The 19,619-nt window shown below is 46.2% G+C and overlaps 1 protein-coding gene across 6 annotated transcripts in view; it reads right to left on the bottom strand.

Moving 5' to 3' along the window:
- The window catches only part of HDGF (heparin binding growth factor), a 303,843-nt gene that overhangs the window by 259,649 nt on the left and 24,575 nt on the right, over positions 1–19,619 (bottom strand). For all 6 annotated transcript variants that reach the window (XM_030187055.1, XM_030187054.1, XM_030187051.1 and 3 more), the window contains exons 2-3: positions 9,676–9,752; positions 5,478–5,616 (exon numbers count right to left, since the gene is read on the bottom strand). In XM_030187055.1, coding sequence (XP_030042915.1) covers positions 5,478–5,616; positions 9,676–9,752 — 216 coding nt within the window. The remainder of the gene's footprint in view (positions 1–5,477; positions 5,617–9,675; positions 9,753–19,619) is intronic.

Here is a 19,619-nt window from a genome sequence, read left to right on the forward strand (position 1 = left end):
GTAGTGGAGTGCCTCAGGGATCGGTGCTGGGGCCGATTCTGTTCAATATATTTGTGAGTGACATTGCCGAAGGGTTAGAAGGTAAGGTTTGCCTATTTGCGGATGATACTAAGATTTGCAACAGAGTGGACACCCGGGAGGGAGTGGAAAGCATGAAAAGGGATCTGAAGAAGCGGGAACGTAAGGGGAGATGAGGGTAGAGAGGTAATGAGGGGTTGCAGACTGAGTGCATTTGTAGGTAAGAAGGAGAAGCTTGAACTGTATGCGGTATCTGATCGGAAGCCAGTGAAGTGACCTGAGGAGAGGGGTGATATATCGGTTCAGGCGGAATATAAGACGTGCAGCAGAGTTCTGAATGGATTGAAGGGGGGATAGATGGTTAAGTGGGAGGCCAGTGAGGAGTAGGTTGCAGTAGTCAAGGCGAGAGGTAATGAAAGCGTGGATGAGAGTTCGGGTGGTGTGCTCATTGAGGAAAGGGCGAATTTTGCTGATGTTAAAGAGAAAGAAGCGACAGGTCTTGGCTGTCTGCTGGATATGCGCAGAGAAGGAGAGGGAGGAGTCGAAGATGACTCCGAGGTTCCGGGTGGATGAGAAGGGGAGGATGAAAGTGTTATCAACTGAGATCGAGAGTGGAGGAAGAGGAGGTGGGTTTTGGTGGAAAGACGATAAGCTCGGTCTTGGCCATGTTCAGTTTCAGGTGGCGGTTGGACATCCATGCAGCAATGTCGGATAAGCAGGCTGATACCTTGGCCTGGGTCTCCTCGGTGATGTCTGGTGTGGAGAGATACAGCTGGGTGTCATCAGCATAAAGATGATACCGGAAACCATGAGATGAGATCAGTGAGCCCAGGGAAGAGGTGTAGACTGAAAAAAGAAGGGGTCCAAGGACAGATCCCTGGGGAACTCCAACAGAGAGCGGGATGGCGGTGGAGGAAGATCCATGACAGTGTACTCTGAAGGTTCGGTGGGAGAGATAGGAGGAGAACCAGGAGAGGGCAGAGCCCTGGAACCCAAATGAGGACAGTGTGGCAAGAAGTAAATCATGATTGACAGTGTCAAAAGCGGCGGATAGATCGAGGAGGAGGACTGGATGCTAAGAGAGAGATATGTCTTAGCTCAGTTTTCAGTTCTTTACCTCCACCTGCTGGCAATGGACAACTATCCCACAGATTCTGGAATAGTGGGAAGCTACATAATAGAATGTTAATTTGCCCTAGTATGCTCTTTGCTGTCTGTACCTGCCAAAAACAAAATTAATTTAATCTCATCTTCAAATACAACAGAAAACAATGATGGGAAGGGAGGATATGTAACTCAATGCCACTTGGGACATGCTGCTCCAGGCCTGGTCTCCCACCCCAAAAGAATCGACAGACTTGGCATCCCAGTTCCTTTAAGAAAAACTGACCTCCAAGTCCATTGATTCAACAGAAGTAGAACGGGGACGGATAGTCTATCCCTTTTGCTATAGAGATACATGGTAGTAGCCACAGCTAGGTAACAGGTTTTAGCATAGGGCTTCCCAAACCTGTCCTGATAATCCCATAGCCAGTTGGGTTTTCAGAGCATCCACAATGAAGAATGTGGAATATAAACCTGAGTAGAAAAAGATGACGTATAAGGAAAAAAGTGGTCACACCTGCTACTTTTCTTTCCTGAAATCCACACATATGAGTTTTGCTTCTCTACTAAGAGAACAAAAACAAAAAATCCACACAACCAAGAAATACTTGGGGGATCTCACCCTATTTAGGGTACCGTGTAGCCTGCAACTTCCCAGTATTTTTGTAATAAAGCCACAACTGAAAATTCTCCTGATCCCTCCTAAGAGTGTGTGGGGTAGGGTAAGGATTAACCCACACCTTCCACTGTGCCCAGCACCACCTCTACCCAAGGTCTGACCACCAGGGGAATAAAACAGCTTTAACAATTTCAACAAATACAACACAATGGGGATTCTGGAAAAAGAAAACCCACACAAACTGTGTAGGAACCTGGACTGATCTTATAAGACCAGGAAAAAGTTATCAAATTTTCCCTCCTCATTGTCCCACCAGGACAAGCCCAGATACACGGAATGTAACCAAGCACAATAATAAACAGGGTTGGAATTTGATGTTCGATCTGAGGATGCTTGCCCTGAAACTGGCAAATATCCAAACAGTAATGTTGTGTAAACAAATGTGAGATCGACCACAATTGCTTTACAAATGAATGAATGCAATTCATTCATTCAATTCAAGAGATCATTTGGACCCTGGTCAAATGAGCATACAGCCTCTTGGGAATTAATTGACCCTTGCCTCCTTGAGCTATCTAGGCTGTTGGAAGTTGAAGCCTTTGAAGCTGCCTCGCCTTTCTTTGGGCTGCTAAAGAGAAGACCAAGATTAATTAATTCTTCACACTGGTCAGAGTAGATGCAGGAGGGGGATGAAGACCTTTTCCATGCCTGAAGGCAAGTCACAATAACCTCAGCCAAGAACCCTTCTTACTTGCATAAGCCCTTAAAAGAAAGGCCATACAAGATAAGCAGGTCACTCCACGAGAACATTCCTTTTCTACAGAAACTTCAAGCCCTCTTCTATCTAAAACCTAGCCAGATCCATGTTCCACAGTCTTTGAGACCAAACCAGAAACACTGGGATCACAAGTCCAGGCTACAGCAAATCCGCTGTAGAATCTGCCCAACAAGCTGCCAAGGTGGGAGTGGAGGAGTGGCCTAGTGGTTGGGTGGTGGACTTTGGTCCTGAGGAACTGAGTTTGATTCCCGGCACAGGCAGCTCCTTGTGACTCTGGGTAAGTCACCTAACCCTCCATTGCCTGCCGCATTGAGCCTGCCATGAGTGGGAAAGTGCAGGGTACAAATGTAACAAAAATAAAATAAAATAAATAAAGGACGAGAGAGAGGAGATATGATTGAGATAAAACGCACAGGAGTTATGCCACTTTCTATTGAAAGGAAGCTCTGGATCAAGAGGGTATACAATGAAGTTGAAAGGGGGACAGTCTCAAAAGTAATCTAAGGAAATAGATCTTAAGGAAAGGGTGGTGGATACATCGAATGACCGCCCAGTGGAGGTGGTGGAGAGAGGACAGCATCGGAATTCAAGAAAGCATGGGACAGGCATGTAGGATCTCTTAGGGGGAGAAAGAGATAGTGGATAATATGGATGGGCAGAATGGATAGGCCACATGGCCTTTTATCTGCCGTCATTTTCTACATTTCTACATACAGGATTCCAAGAGCCAGCCATTGTTCAAACAGGTTATCCAACCTGGCTGATCCCCACTTTCTCTCATCTAGCTGAAGCAACACGGGCAACTTAATTGTTTTGCTGTGTGGTATAAGACCCATTCTCGGCAAGCCCCACTGGGACATTGAGTGAGAAAGCTGCTTTAGACAGCACCCACGTCCCTGGGTCCAGGGTGTGGCAACTCAGTTGTCCATCTATGTATTCACTGATCCTGTGAACACTTTTGGGTGCACCACTGCCCAACAGAGCAAATAAATGGCCTCCTTCACCTCTGAGGCACTCCTGGTGCCCTGTGACATGACACTGTTGGAGAATATCTCAACTGCCTCCCATGGAAAAGGGGGTTCACGCTCCTTCAGCATTACCGCTTTGGTTTTCAGAAGATTGATGGGCCATCTGGCCTCAATTTCATTCCACTATCCTTAAACACATAGCAGTCCCCAGCTATGCAGCAACATGAACCTCCTGGGGCAACTCCAAGTCTGCCCCCTTCCTCTAGATTTTGCACATCAAATCACTGTAACAAGCTGGCCATGACTTTCAGATTAAGACGCAAACTGGTCTCGTAATCCTATATCTTTCTTCCCTGTGTCCTAAGAGAGACCATAGACAAGTGTGCTCATGACCATGGGACCCAGTCTAGTGCTGCCAGAGCTCAACACCTGTAAATAATCCTAAGCCTGGGATACCCTCCTCATTAATAGAAGACCAAATCTGAGGCAAAAGCTTGAGAATTCTCTTCTTGCTCATGAACATTTTCCTCTTTTTGGTCTTGGGAGTTCCAACTTGTATAAGGGTTCAAACTTGTGAGACTGATCACCCAACCAAGGTTCTGCAGCAGCTGAATCATGGGGCCATAGCCATACAACTCTTCAAATCATAAGTCAATTGTCAAGATGGGGATGCATCATACCTTCCTTTGCGCGGAGCCGCCACCACCACAATCCTCATTTTTGAGAATGTCTGTGAATCTGGATACGACGATATGTGCCTTCTTTATTTGGTTCTCCAAAATACTGTACTTTTGCATGCAGGGTATATACATTTTTACTTACTGGGACTACCCAATGTGGGTTAAAAAGGGTGTGGGTTATACACATCTTTACATTTCGAGGCCATCGAATTCCTGAAATGTTTGCATAAAATACTGTCATTAAAAGCATTTAAGTTAAGTCCCCCATAGGTACCTTTTGCTAATAAACCTAGTAAGGAGACATTCAACAGATTAGAACAAAAAAAAAAAAAAACCCCTCCCAAATGGTTTGCATAAAATAGTTCTTATTAAAAGATAAAAGTTTATGGCATTAATACTTCATAATGTCTCAATCATTATCTTGCTCATCGCTACAAAAAAACCCTTCAAAGTCTGTATGATCATTATCAGTGTTGGTGAATGTTCTGCAGCAAATGCCTCCGCTTCATCGTCACTGACTTTGTATTCCTCCTCATCATTAGAAACTTAAGTCTATTCTTAAGGTAAACCTGTTTTTTGAAAGCCATTGATAATCGAATGTGGTTTCACTGCCTGCCATGCAGTGTCAATTCAGCAGCAGACTTCTGCTTAAGTAGCATATTTGTTTCCCTGCAGTAAATGAGTGTGCGCCCTCATACATCCATTTATCCCGTTCTTTCCTTACAAGATATTTAAATGCATGGTTAACAGCTGTCGAGAGGCTGTAGCTTGCACGTTAGTCCTCCATGATTTGGGGATTTTGTGAATTGTTCACATGGCATAGTTATATATTTGAAGGTAAATGGTATCAATCTCTCTTAAGTGAAACCCATGCGTCTGGATTAGTAGGACAATAAAGGAGATAAATTTGTAATATTTGATCTCCAATGTATGCAAATTTATCTGACGGATATTCACTGTGGATATCCTGAAAGCCCAACTGGTTATGGTACAAAATCTAGGAGGGGGAGAACAGATTTTCCATCTTCATGTTGTCATGGCGGAAAAAGCCTAAACAGAGGCACAAACGAGTGCATGGCAAGAGACCACCTCTCCCTCTCCCCCCCCCCCCCAAAAAAAAAAAAAAAAACTGAGTTAAGTAGGAGCAGAAAATGTGTCGCTGCAAATAGAGGTTCAATGTCATGGACACAGCAGAAAAGTAAACAAATAAATCAACACATGAAATCTTAGCAAAAAGTCATCACATATACTCCCATGACGGCCAATCAAAGCCAAAATGAAGCTTAAGAAGCATACATCATTTAAATTACCTGGTACCCAGAGGCTTTGACGGTTGGAGTGTTTTCAATTTCCCACAATCCCTCGCTGAACCCTTTCCTCTTGTTTGGCTTCCCAAACTTCTCCTTGCACTCTTCATAGGGGAAGAGGTCTTTCTGACCAAGGTATGCTCTATTAGAGAGTAATGAGTCATTAAGGAAGAGGCAGTGAAAATGCACCTCTGGTGGTCTGAACTCTATGGTCAGCAGTCAAAAGACTGTGCCCTGCAGTGAGTTACATTTACAGATATGTGCAAAAGTCTAGGCACCTTTGGGTGAAATGACAACAACACAGCCTCTACATGATATCAAGTTAAACACATGGCATAAAATCTCTGCAAATTTTAATGTATAATTATTTTAGTCTTTTTAAATTAAAAATAAAATAGCAAATATTAAAGGCACTAAAATTTGGACATCTTAGTTAGTACTTTGGCAGAAAATCAATGTTATTCATCTCTAACTGATAAGAACATAAGAATAGCCATACTGGGTAAGCTCAATGGTCCATCTAGCGCAGTATCTGGCTTCCAACAGTGGCCAATCCAGGTCACAAGTACCTAGAAGAAACCTAAACAGTAGCAACATTCCATGCTACCAATCCCAGAGCAAGCAGTGGTTTCCCCTATGTCTCTCTTAATAGCAGACGGGAAAATTAGGTTCTTACCTTGATCATTTTCTTTCCTTTAGTCATAGCAGATGAATCCATTGCGAGTGGGTTGTGTCCATCAACCAGCAGGGAGAGATAGAGAGCACTGAAAAACCATAGTGCCTCATGGCCAGCTAGCTCCATCTGCCTCTTCAGTATTTGAAGATTCCAAAGCAGTGTAACACCGCAAAGTATAATAACATGAACTTTCCTCACAGCGGATGAATGCCCCAGAACAGGAGCAACAATTCAAAGGAGGGACGAACTCAACCTCCTGTAACAGAACAGAAATCCTGAAGACTGTTTTCCAACTTCTCCCAATGAGGGAGCATATCTACAGGAAAAAATGAACATAAAATTAACATCGATCACATAAGGAACCACTGAGGGAGGGCTCATGGATTCATCTGCTATGACTAAAGGAAAGAAAATTACCAAGGTAAGAACCTAATTTCCCCTTCCTTGTCATCAAGCAGATGAATCCATTACGAGCGGGATGTATCAAAGCAATCCCTAGATAGGGTGGGAACAAGCCACACCATGCACCAGCACTTGTGCTCCAAAATGTGCGTCTCTCCTGGCAGCCACATCCAGCCTGTAATATCGGGCAAACGAGAGCTTAGAAGCCCAAGTAGCTGCACTACATATTTCCTGAAGAGAGAGTGCTCCAGTTTCAGCCCAAGAGGAGGAAATTGCTCTTGTGGAATGTGCCTTAAAGGCTTCAGGCGGAGGCCGGCCAGACAGCAGATATGCTGAAAAGATAGCTTCTTTGAGCCAACGGGCTATAGTGGCCTTAGACGCTGGAGGACCCTCTGTGCGGACCTGACAAAAGAACAAAAAGATGGTCAGCGGTCCTGAAGGCATTTGACATGCGCAGATATTGCAACAGAGCCCTTCGCACATCCAGAAGGTGCAACTGCCAATAGGCTTCTGGAAACTCCTCTTTAGAAAAGGAGGGCAGGAAAATAGGCTGGTTTAGGTGAAACACTGAAACCACCTTAGGCATGAAGGAAGGCACCGTATGCACCATTACTCCGGATGAGAATTGCAGAAATGGGTCTTGACAGGACAGCGCCTGGAGCTCAGATACCCGTCTCGCCGATGTCACGGCCACCAAAAAGACCGTCTTTAAGGTCACGTCCTTCTCCAAAGCTCACCTAAGCGGCTCGAAGGACGAACACTGAAGGGCCTTTAAAACTAACCCCAGGTTCCAGGCCGGACACGGAGCCCACACGGGAGGACGGAGCCGAAGCACCCCTCTAAGAAAACGTGTCACATCCGGGCAAGCAGCCAGGGAGAGGCCAGAGACCTTCCCTCAAAAACATGCTAAGGCTGCCACTTGAACACGCAGGCCAAGCCTTTTTGTAAACCATCCTGCAAAAAGTCAAGTATCGGCGAGACAGAAGCCCGCATGCGTGTGATCGCTTTAGAAGCACACCAAGCCTCAAACTGGTGCCAAATCCTGGCATAAGCCACGGAAGTGGAACGCTTGCGGGCCTGTAGGAGAGTGGAAATGTCTTTACTGGAATATCCCTTGTCTCTCAATTGTGCCCTCTCAATAAGACCAACGCGGCAGGCGTCCTCCATGGTCACCAGGCCCTGTGACAACAGGTTCAGTACCAGAGGTAATGGCAGGGGATCCTCTACCAGCATCCGCTGGAGGTCTGCATACTACGGCCTCCTGGGCCAATCCGGGGCAATGAGAACCACCTCTCCTTGGTGGAGCCGAATCCGCAGGAGTACTCGCCCTATCAAGGGCCACGGAGGGAACACATACAGGAGGCCCTGAGGCCATGGTTGAGCCAAGGCATCCAACCCTGCCAAACGAGGATCTCTCCATCTGCTGTAGCAGCACGGGACTTTGGCATTTGTGCTTGACGCCATAAGATCCATTACAGGCTTTCCCCATTTGGCACATATCTGCAGGAATACTTCGTCTGCAAGTTCCCATTCCGCTGGGTCGATTTGATTCCTGCTCAGCAAAAGAGGCAAATTTCCAACTCCAGAGGATCAGTAGTGTGTGAAAGGCAGGGAAAGGGCAAACCTATGTGCCTGCATCCACAGCGTGGGCAAAGACAGGGACAGGGCTTGCCTATTTGTCTCCTTCCACATCGGGGGCCGGGTAAGACAGGGAAAGGGCTAACCTATTTGCCTTTAAAGTGGGCACCATCAGCCACAACACCCCTGCTACAACTGGCAAAAGCACAGGAGCCACCCCTGGCAGATTTTCTGAAGGAGCTTGAACAAGCTGCAACCACCCTGCTGGGGAGATACAGAATACTGAAGAGGCAGATGGAGCTAGCTGGCCACGAGGCACTATGGTTTTTCAGTGCTCTCTATCTCCCCCTGCTGGACACAACCCACTCGTAATGGATTCATCTGCTTGATGACAAGGAACGGGCCTTATTTACTAGTGTAATAGTAAGAGTAAATTAGATAGTTATTTCAGCATAGATAGGTTGGGGGAAGAGTCTATGATTAGAAAGATACACGGATAAAGGTTCACCGAAGGAGTGAAGTGAAACCAGCCGTGGTGATCATATGAGACTCTACCTTATACAATATGAAAATGATACAGAGTTACTCTGAGATAATTCTCTACTACATTTTTTTGTTTGGTAACTTTCAAGTTTAGTAGAGTAGTGCCAGGTTGATGTGGCAGTATCCTAGAAATAAGCAGTGGATTTTCCCCAAGTCCATTTTAATAATGGCTCACAGACTTGTCTTTTAGGAAGCTAGCGAAAGCTTTTTTAAACCCCGCTAACTGCTTTTACTACATTCTTTGGCAATGAATTCCAGAGTTTAATTACACGTCGAGTGAAGAAATATTTTCTCCGATTCGTTTTAAATTTACTACTTTGTAGCTTCATTGCGTGCCCCCTAGTCCTAGTACTTTTGGAAAGAGTAAACAATATTCCACTGTCATCTCACTTCTCCTGTTGACTAATCCTCACACATTAATCCAAGCACCCTCTAGCTTTTGCTTGCCATCTTATCCAACCATCAAGCTCCTAGAATTTTTTTTCCATCATTGATAAGGTATTATCACAGAAAAAGCCTTCCTCTGCAGCGGTTGAAAAAATAATCTATTTCAGAAGGAAAATGCATGCATACCACTTGAATGTGGTTCTTAAGGATGCTTTCTAGTGCTAATGTGACTTCCTGTGTGACAAATAGTGCAGTGTACAGTTTGAGAGCTGCGTTACTGGGCTCATTCTAGAAATGTATATGCACAGCTTATTATTGCCCACATAATGAAGGATATGATTAATTTACAAAAACTACTTCATCAAGTACTACATCTTGATTGAAAAGCAGTAGAGAAACCCAACAAATATAGTTTTGAACAGAATGACTACTGTGAGCTTAAAAAAATAAATATCAGAATACTACATCAGGGAACTACTACAGGAGGTAGGCAGGCCATGGCACTGTGGAATCACCATACCCTTAGGAATCAAAATGAAACTTGCAGTACAAACAGAAAAAACACAAGTTAAAACTACTTATTTTCACTAGTCCTCTTTAAAATATTTGACTTACGTTTCATGAGTGCCGAAGAAGAAGACTTGGTATTTATTTGGTGTCGATTTCACTGCAGTTTCTGGAATCTCATCAATCTGTCAAATGTAAAACCAAAATCAGAATGCGGATAACCACCACTGAATACTGCTCCTACAAACTGAATCAGAAATCTATGGCAAGTCTAAGTTTGGATTTCAGGTACCCGAACATATTTGAGTCGGTCTCTGAAAGTCCTGGGATACGCATACAATCAAAGGAGAGGCTGATGGTACCTTGAGGTGTTATTTTTGCCTCACTTGTGCTAATACAGTGGAGATACAAGACCTAAAAACAGATCATAAATTGATCGCTCACCTTTCTGGACCACCATGCACAAACATTTCATTGTTAAGAACACAGCTCATCACATATAACGGGTCTTAAAGGTGAAAAGTGTTTGCATGATAATTAAGACTCTTTCCATGACATATAAAGTATTGTGGCTGTCAAGAGATGGATAAAGAGAAATCAAATGCTACTATCCTTTAAGAGGGTGTAAGGAAGCACACATTAACCAAGTTAAACAACAAATGAGTCCTATCTTTAAAACAAACACTGAATTGTTTTATTTATAAGCAGCACTGTTAATTAGGGTCAATTGGGTGAGCAGAAGGCCTGAAGGCTAAGCTTTATGGATCGTCCTGGAAAGAGAAGATGGAACCTGTATCCACACGGGGTTTATCTACAGACCTCCGGCACAAACGGAGAAGCTAGACAAGGATTTGATAGAGGCTATTCAAAAGATTGGTATGAAAGGGGAGGTGCTACTGTTGGGAGATCTCAACTTGTCTGATGTGGATTAGAATGTCCTGTCTGCGGAATCGGAAAGAAGTAGAGATATTGTGGACTCCTGTCAAAGTGCCTTGCTCAGACAAATGATGACAGAACCCACGAGGGAAGGGTCGATGCTGGATCTAGTGCTCACGAATGAAGTGTTTCTAATATCCGGGTGGGTGCCCATCTATGTGAGCAAGTGCAAGGTGATGCATGTGGGAAAAAAGAACCCGAATTATAGCTACGTCATGCAAGGTTCCACGTTAGGAATTACGGACCAAGAAAGGGATCTGGGTGTCGTCGTCGATAATACACTGAAACCTTCTGCTCAGTGTGCTGCTGTGGCTAGGAAAGCGAACAGAATGTTGGGTATCATTAGGAAAGGTATAGAAAACAGGTGTGAGGATGTTATAATGCCGTTGTATCGCTCCATGGTGCGACCGCACCTTGACTACTGTGTTCAATTCTGTTCGTCACATCTCAAGAAAGATATAGTGGAATTGGAAAAGGTGCAGCAAACGGCGACTAAAATGATAGCGGGGATGGGACGACTTCCCTATGAAGAAAGACTAAGGAGGCTAGGGCTTTTCAGCTTAAAGAAGAGACGGCTGAGGGGAGACATGATAGAGGTATATAAAATAATGAGTGGAGTGGAACAGGTGGATGTGAAGTGTCTGTTCACGCTTTCCAAAAAATACTAGGACTAGGGGGCATGCAATGAAACTACAGTGTAGTAAATTTAAAACAAATCGGAGAAAATGTTTCTTCACCCAACGCATAATTAAACTCTGGAATTCTTTGCCGGAGAATGTGCTGAAGGCGGTTAGCTCGGCAGAGTTTAAAAAGGGGTTAGACGGTTTCCTAAAGGACAAGTCCATAAATCACTACTAAATGGACTTGGGAAAAATCCACAATTCCAGGAATAACATGTATAGAATGTTTGTACGTTTGGGAAGCTTGCCAGGTGCCTTTGGGCTGGATTGGTCGCTGTCGTGGATAGGTTGCTGGGCTCGATGGACCCTTGGTCTTTTCCCAGTGTGGCATTACTTATGTACTTGTGTATGTAATAGTGATCATCACACGATATGGTTTGATATAAAAGGGCGAAGGAGTGTGGACGCACAAAACTCAAAGTACTGGATTTCAGACGTACTGATTTTGATAAAATGGGGGAATACCTGAAAAAGGAGCTGTTGGAGTGCGAAGGAGTAGAAGAAGTGGAACATCAGTGGTCAAAGCTGAAGGCTGCTATAAATATGACGACTGATCTTTAAGCGATGAAAGTAAACAAGAGAAACAGGAAGCCTATATGGTTCTCCAACCAAGTAGCTGAAAAAATAAGAGCAAAAGAGGCTTTGTTCAAGAAATACAAAAGAACGCAGTGAGAGGATCACGGAAAAGATTAAACTCAAAAAAGTGAAGAGGGAAATACGGCTAGCGCAAGCGGAAGAAAAAATGACTAAAGATGTAAAGAGAAGTGACAAGACCTTTTTCAGATATATCGGAGAAAGGAAAAATTATGTTCTTAACTGGTAATTTTCTTTCCTTTAATCATACCAGACCAGTCCAGACTAATGGGTTGTGTCCATCTTGGAAGGAGACCGAGAAAATAGTTCCAAGTGAACCGCCCTTTAAGGGTATCGTGCAACCTGGAATGTTAAGTATTTCGAATAGCCAAGCAATGGTGCTCTAAGTCTAGAAGAAAACAGAGTTAACACAAACAGGCAAACTCTTGGAGCCAATATGCAGAACCTCACTGTTCCTGCTTGGCCGAAGGCAACTGCAACCTCCCCTCACAGTAAAGTAAGCGGGAGGGAATGGTCCATACCGAGCTTGCCCAAGCACATAGAGATCTACCCCTGAATCCGGGGAAAGAACTCCGTGATCCCAAGTAACAAGAGTCATACAGAGCTGGCACAACAAGTGGCGGGAGACTGAATAGACAAGATGAAGAAGGCAGTGTTGTAGGAAATCCCACCGCATTGAAGCGTCATGGAACAGCCAGGGATACCTAAATGAAACAACACTCTGACAGACATTAGCCAGGGAGGGCATCTGGACTGGTCTGGTATGATTAAAGGAAAGAAAATTATCAGGTAAGAACACAGATTTTCATTTATACCAGACCAGTCCAGACAAGTAGCAAAGCAGTTTCCCAAAGAGGTGGGGGGGGGGGGGGGGGGGAGAGAAAAAAAAGAATGCAGGTTGAAAAATCTACACAGCTATACACACAGCAAGAACTGATCAGCAGAAAAGGATTCAAATATCCGAACCACCAGGTTACCAAAATGGAACAGTTAGACACTAGAAAAGGAACCGAAGCTGTAGGACGTAAAACAAACATCCTGAGCAAAAGAAAAACTACATACCCCGAGAGTAGCAAAAGAGGCAGTAAAGATACTCATGCCGAAGGACCCCCCTTGGAAGGGAGGCAACAGTCGTATCCGAGCAACAAGGAGAAGAACTGTCTCTCCTAGACCAGGATCCACTTCTCTGAACCCTGGCAGGACAAAGGCTAACTCCCAAACCTGCCGGTCTGCCTTGAGTACAAGATGGTCGGAGGAAGCGACCCTAACAAATACTAGGAGTACGCAACCCCAGTGTGCCACACTTCATAGAAGAAAGGAAGCAAGGCCCAGGAACCACCCAGACCTGCACCTAGTGAGAATCAAACTCCACAGAAGAGAATCCAGAGAACCAACTAAGTGGAGCGCTAGTCTCTCCAGGAGAACCATGAAGAAAACAGCAGCAGCATACCAAGGTACAACCGTAGAAAGAAGAGTACTCCTAAATCAGCTCGCTCTGGACTTAGGGATGAAAGAACAGAGCCAAGAGAACAAAAGGAGACAAAAAGAAAGAGTCGAGAGTCACATCGCGGAGAATTCAAACTCCAGCAATGGAGAAGCTTCTCGCCAGCCACCAAGAGGCTATGGCAAGAAAAGATGCCATAGGAATGGCAGCTAACAGGAGAAGAGGCAGTCTTCTCTAGTAATCTAACTGCGGTAAGCCACAGCTGCCGAGAAGTTACTATATCCAACCCGCAGAAAAGAGCTGGGGTTGACCGACAAGGTTAAACAGTGCCCAACAGGCAAAGGAAAATATGCTCCACAGTCCCCTCCCTACCCATCTTCAAATCATTGCTCAAAGCCCACCTCTTCAATGTCGCCTTCGGCACCTAATCACTACACCTCTTCTCAGGAAATCTCAACTACCCCAACTTGACATTTCGTCCTTTAGATTGTAAGCTCTTCTGAGCAGGGACCGTCCTTATTCGTTAATTTGTACAGCGCTGCGTAACCCTAGTAGCGCTCTAGAAATGTTTAGTAGTAGTAGACTGAACTGTGCTCAAGGGACAGCAACGAAGCTGAGCTCATCAGGCAAAGTAGGATCCATGCTCAACGAGAACAAACAGATTTGCACTCAAAGCACACAAACTGAGCCACGCACCGCGGGCAGAGGAGTTGCACAGCTCTGGCAAAGATAGAAATGCACTGAACAAGCAGAGAAGAAGCTGAGAGTAACAGACAGAGGATGAGCAGTGCCCCACTAAAAGAACTGGATGTTAAGAGGTACCTGCAGAACTGAAGCTGTGGTAGTGATGGAACCGTGTATAAAACCCAAACAAGGAGCTGTGCTCCAGACACCAGCAAGGAGCTGCGCTCCAGATACCCACAGGGAGCAATGTTTCCTATGTAGACGTGAAGCTGTGCAGCACCTGCAGTCACAAAGCTGTGCTCAACATACCGCCCTGTAACTGTGCCCAATCGGCAGAAAAGAGTTGTGCTAAACACACAGAGATGGAGTTACACTCAACAGGGGGTGAAGCTGCGCACTGCACGCAGACAGGGAGCTGTGTTCCATAAGCAGAGAGGGAGAGAGCTGCATGCCACACACAGACAAGGAGCTGCATTCCACAGGCAGACCCAGAGCAGTGTCCTACACGCAAACACAGGACCGCGCTCCACACTGAGACCTGCAGAGAAAGAACTACACTCAACATGCGACAATGGAGCTGCGTTCAACATGCAGAGATGAAAGGTTGCAGAATATGTAGTGAAGGAACTTCGCTCAACATGGAGTGGTGGAGCTGTGCTCAACATGGAATCAACATGGAAAGAGTAACACCTCTTCGTGGAATCCTTCCTGGAAGCAAGCAAGACTCGGGAGACAACCTCTGAAAGACCCAAGGAGGCGAAATCTAAGCTCTCAACATCCAGGCCGTGAGAGCCAGAGACTGCAGGTTGGAATGCAGAAGCGACCCCTCGTTCTGGGTGATGAGGGTTGGAAAACACCCCAATCTCCACGGTTTCTCAGAGGACAACTAAAGAAGAAAAGGGAATCAAATCTGACGCGGCCAGAAGGGAACAATCAGAATCATGGTTCCGCAGTCTTGAGTTTCAGCAAAGTCTTCCCTACTAGAGGTATGGGAGAATACGCATACAAAAGGCCTGTCCCCCCGTGCAGGAGAAATGCATCTGACGCTAGTCTGTCGTGGGCCTGAGCGATGAATCCGTCGTCAACACTTTTTGTGGCTGAGGAACTTGGAATGGTCAACCCAAAGTCAAATTGAATCGAATCGTCCACCACTGAAGAGAATTCCGAAAGTCAGTGGACAGTTGGATTACATCCTCTAGATTCCCCGCAGCCTGAAACCACTGGGAAGCTAGGATCCATTGAGCTAATCTCATATGTAGATGTGCCATGGGCGTTACATGAACTGTGGAGGCCATGTGCCTCAGAAGTCTCAAGATCTGCTGAGCTGTGACCTGCTGAGACGCTTGAACCATGGGCACCAGGGACAGAAGGTTGTCCGCCCTTGCCTTGGGGAGATAAGCTTGAGCTGTCTGTGTTCAGCAGAGCTCCAATGAATTCCAATTTTTGGACTGAGGCGAGATGGGACTTGGGCATAATTTATAATGAACCCCAGTAGTTCCAGTACCTGAAAAGTCATTTGCATGGACTCCAGAGCACCTTCCTTCGAGATGCTCTTCACCAGCCAATCGTCAAGATAAGGAAACATATGCACTCCTAGTCTGCGTAGAGACGCTGCAACTACAGCTAGGCATTTTGTAAACACTCTAGGCGCAGAAGCCAGGTGAAAAGGCAGAACACGGTACTGAAAGTGCTGTGCTCCCAGCCGAAATCGAAGATACTTTCCTGTGAGCTGGAAGTATCAAGATGTGTGTGTAAGCATCCTTTAAGTCCAGAGAGCATAGCCAATCGTTTTCCTGAATCATGGGAAGAAGGGTGCCCAGAGAAACCATCCTGAACTTTTCTCGGATAAGAAATTTGTTCAGGGCCCACAGGTCTGGGACGCATGCCCCCTGTTTTCTTTTCCACAAGGAAATACTTGAAACAGAATCCCAGCCCTTCTTCCCCTGGTGGAACGGGTTTGACCGCTTGGGCCTGTAGAAGGGCGGAGAGTTCCTCTGCAAGTACCTGCTTGTGCTGAGAGGTGTAGGAATGAGCTCCCGGTGGGTAATTTGGAGGCTTGGATTCCAGATTGAGGATGTATCCTAACTGGACAATTTGAAGAACCCACTGGTCGGAGGTTATAAGAAGCCACCTGTGGTGGAAAAACATTAACCTACCCCAACGGGCAAGTCATCCGGTACAGACATGTTTACTGAGGCTATGCTAAACTGGAGCCAGTCTAAAGCCTGTCCCTTGCTTTTGCAGGGGAGCCACAGTGGTCTTAGGCGCACGCTGTTGACAAGAACGAGCGCGCTGGGACTGAGCCTGGACAGGCTGCCGAGTGTACCTACACCTAGGATAGGAATACAGAGAATCCATAGCATCATTATGCTTCTTGATCTGGTCAACTAGATCCTCTACTTTCTCACCAAAAAGGTTATCCCCCCGGCAAGGAACATCCGTCATCCGCTGCTGGACTGAATGATCCAGGTCAGAGATATGCAGCCATGAGTCTGCGCATCACTAAACCTTGGGCAGCGATCCTGGATGCTACATCAAAAGTGTCGAACATACTCATGGCCAGGAATTTGACACGCCTTCTGCTGTCTGACCACCTGGCGAAAAGGCTCGGCCTGCTCCAGAGGGAGCGCATCAACCAAGCTGGACGGTTGCCTCACGGAGTTCCCCAAGTGGACGCTCGTGAAGAGCTGGTAAGTCTGGATCTTGGCAGCGAGCATAACGGCCAGATACGTCTTCCTCCCAAAAGAGTCCAAGGTTCTAGATTCTCTGCCTGGGGGCGCCGAGGCATAGCCCCTAGTGCTCTTGGCTCTTTTGAGGACGGAGTCCACCACCATGGAATTGTGAGGTAGCTGAGACCTCATCAAACCAGGTTCACCTTGGATCCGATATTGGGATTCAGCTTTTTTCAGGATCACAGGATTAGACAGAGGGAACGACCAGTTTTGCAAAGGACTTCCTTCAGTACATTATGCAAAGGAGCCATTGCAACCTCTCTAGGCAGAGGAGGATAATCCAGGACCTCGAGCATCTCAGCCCTGGGCACTTCCTCAACCTCCATAGGGAAGGGAATAGCCGCAGCCATTTCCCGAACAAAGGAGGTAAAGGATAGACTCTACGGTGGAGAAAGTCTCCTTTCTGGTGGAGGGGAAGGATCAGAGGGAATCCCATAGGACTCGTCAGAAGAAAAGTACCTGGGATCATCTTCTTCCTCCCATGAATGCTCATCTTCAGTATCAGACAAAACATCCCTCAGAGAAGTCTGAAACTGAGGCTGCCTTGAAGCCGAGGAGCGACGTCCTCGATGGCGGTGCCGAGAAGTCAACGCCTGCCTGCCATGTCTTTGATGACGTGGAAGGAAAAACGGTTTTGGCGAAATCAAAAGACGCTGTAGTGTTCGTAGGGTTCGTAATCGCCCAGGAAAAGAAATGCGACGTCAGAAGAAGGGACCAACCACAGGCCTCGCACTCGCTCTCAGTGTACCGCCCTCGGAGGGAAGGGAAGGCTGCAAATAATATTCACCCACCGGAAGTTCGTTCCCTCCCTCCGAGTTCCAGGGTCGTCGCCCGCCCCCCTCCCTCAGAGTTCCAGGGTCGTTGTCCCTCCCTCCCTTCCAGTTACAGGCCCCCTCCCTCTGAATTTTAAAAGTCATCCTGACTTACCTCGCGCGGTAAAAAGCGTGCCGGCTCGGCATTTACTTCATTTTCCCCTTCTCTGTCTCTCAGCTCTGGTCCCGCCCTCATTTCCTGTTTCCGCAAGGGCGGGACCAGAGCTGAGAGACAGAGAAGGGAAAACTGAACTGCCGAGCCTGCACGCTTTTTACCGCTGCTGCTGGCCGCCGTAACCCCGATGAGGTAAGTCAGGATGGCTTTTAAAATTCGGAGGGAGGGAGGGACGACGACCCTGGAACTGGAAGGGAGGGAGGGACAACCCTGGAACTGGGAAGGAGGGAGGGGGGACGCTAGAACTTCCCTTAAAAACATTAATGGCAGAAGGTGATTACCTTGCTAGCACCCATTTCATTTCAATGAGAAAAGGGCTTTTTTTTTTTTTTTTTACTAGATTCTATAATAAAGAAGAGGCCCAAAGAAGCTGCACCTAACATTGTGGCACAGAACAGTGTACTGCTGCACTTATGAACTCTCTGGTCTCTTGGACTATGATCAGACCATAAACACTGGCAGCTGCCTTATATTCCAAACAGCAACACACGTGGGAGGAAATCAAATAATGCCAAGAGCATTCAAATGAGTAAACTCCCTTCCGGAATAGCCTGCACTGCCTTTTGCTGCCTATTTTCCATATACCATCCTTCAAGGGTTATCTGTAACTGAAAGGGCTGAAAGTAAATGCCAGCTTCTTTATTTATCTGTCCATGGCACTGGATAAACTCAGTCGTAATCAACACCACTGCACGAGGTGCAGAAAATATGTTGACACTCTAAAGAAGTATTTCCAGCAGAGTGGGGCAGGGCAGAGGGGTACAGATTGGGGTGAAAAAGACTGAAAGAACAAGGAAGAGAAGTGCAGGATTAGCATATGTACAGTGTTTAAAACCCCCCGCATATGAGCCCTTGCCCATGGCATCACTTCAATCACCGCATCACTGACCCAGAATCTGGACGCAGTCCTACACCCTGCCCTGAGAAGACAAGTCTGTTGAACCAGCTTCGACCTCCTGTGTTCCATGAGAAAGAACCTCTCCCTTGCTGTGTCAAATAGAACACCCAGATACTCCAGCGACTGTGACGGAGTTAGATTGCTCTTCTTGAAAATGATCACCCAACCAAATGACTGCAGAAGACTGACTTTATCTGTTGCCACCATGCTGATAGGACGACACACAAATGAGCCAGTCGCCGAGATATGGGGTGAAGTGATTCCCTGGTACCAAAAGAAGGCTGCCACCTTCACCACCACCATAACCTTAGTAAACGTTCTTGGTGCTGTGGCGAGACCGAAGGGCATAGCCCTGAATGGGAAGTGATGACCCAGCACTGCAAAATGTAGAAACCTCTGATATGGCAGCCATATGAGTATATATGCAAGTATACTTCCTTGAGATCGAGGGCAGTGAAAAATTTTCCCATCTGAACTGAGGGTATGACTGCTCTTAGTGTCTCCATGTGAAAACATGACACCGAGGCAGCAATTTAGACCTTTGAGATCTAAGGCTGGATGAAAAGGTGCCTTCCTTGGATGGGACATTAAAATAGACAGAGTATTGGCCTTGTCCCTGTTCAGCCTCGAACAATGGCCCAGAGTGCCAGCAAGGAAGCTACGGTAGCTTGAACCTTGATCACCTTTGTTCCCTTTCAACAAGGAGACTTCGAGAGGAGCAAACGGGCGAATTTGTAACCTTCTGTAAGAATATCCAGAACCTACAGGTCTGATGTGATTTTGGCCCACACCTCCCAAAACTTCTGAAGACGTCCTACCACTGGAAGAGAAGAGAGGACCAGCCTCACATCACAGCAAAGCTCAGGAGATTTCTACCTAAGAGGAGGACTTCCTGTCCACATGAAGGAGAAATTAGATCTTACCTGCTAATTTGCTTTCCTTTATTCCCTCCGGACCGGACCAGGATTGGACTGATGGGTTGTGCTCGCCTACCAGCAGGTGGAGACTGAGAAAAAACTGACTCTAGAGAGCCAATAGGAGCCCTGGCCATGTGACCTTAGCCTCAGTATTTGAATAACAAAGCAGGAAAGAAAGAA

The sequence above is a fragment of the Microcaecilia unicolor genome, chromosome 14 (genome assembly GCF_901765095.1).
Source record: "Microcaecilia unicolor chromosome 14, aMicUni1.1, whole genome shotgun sequence".
Taxonomy (NCBI): Eukaryota; Metazoa; Chordata; class Amphibia; order Gymnophiona; family Siphonopidae; genus Microcaecilia; species Microcaecilia unicolor.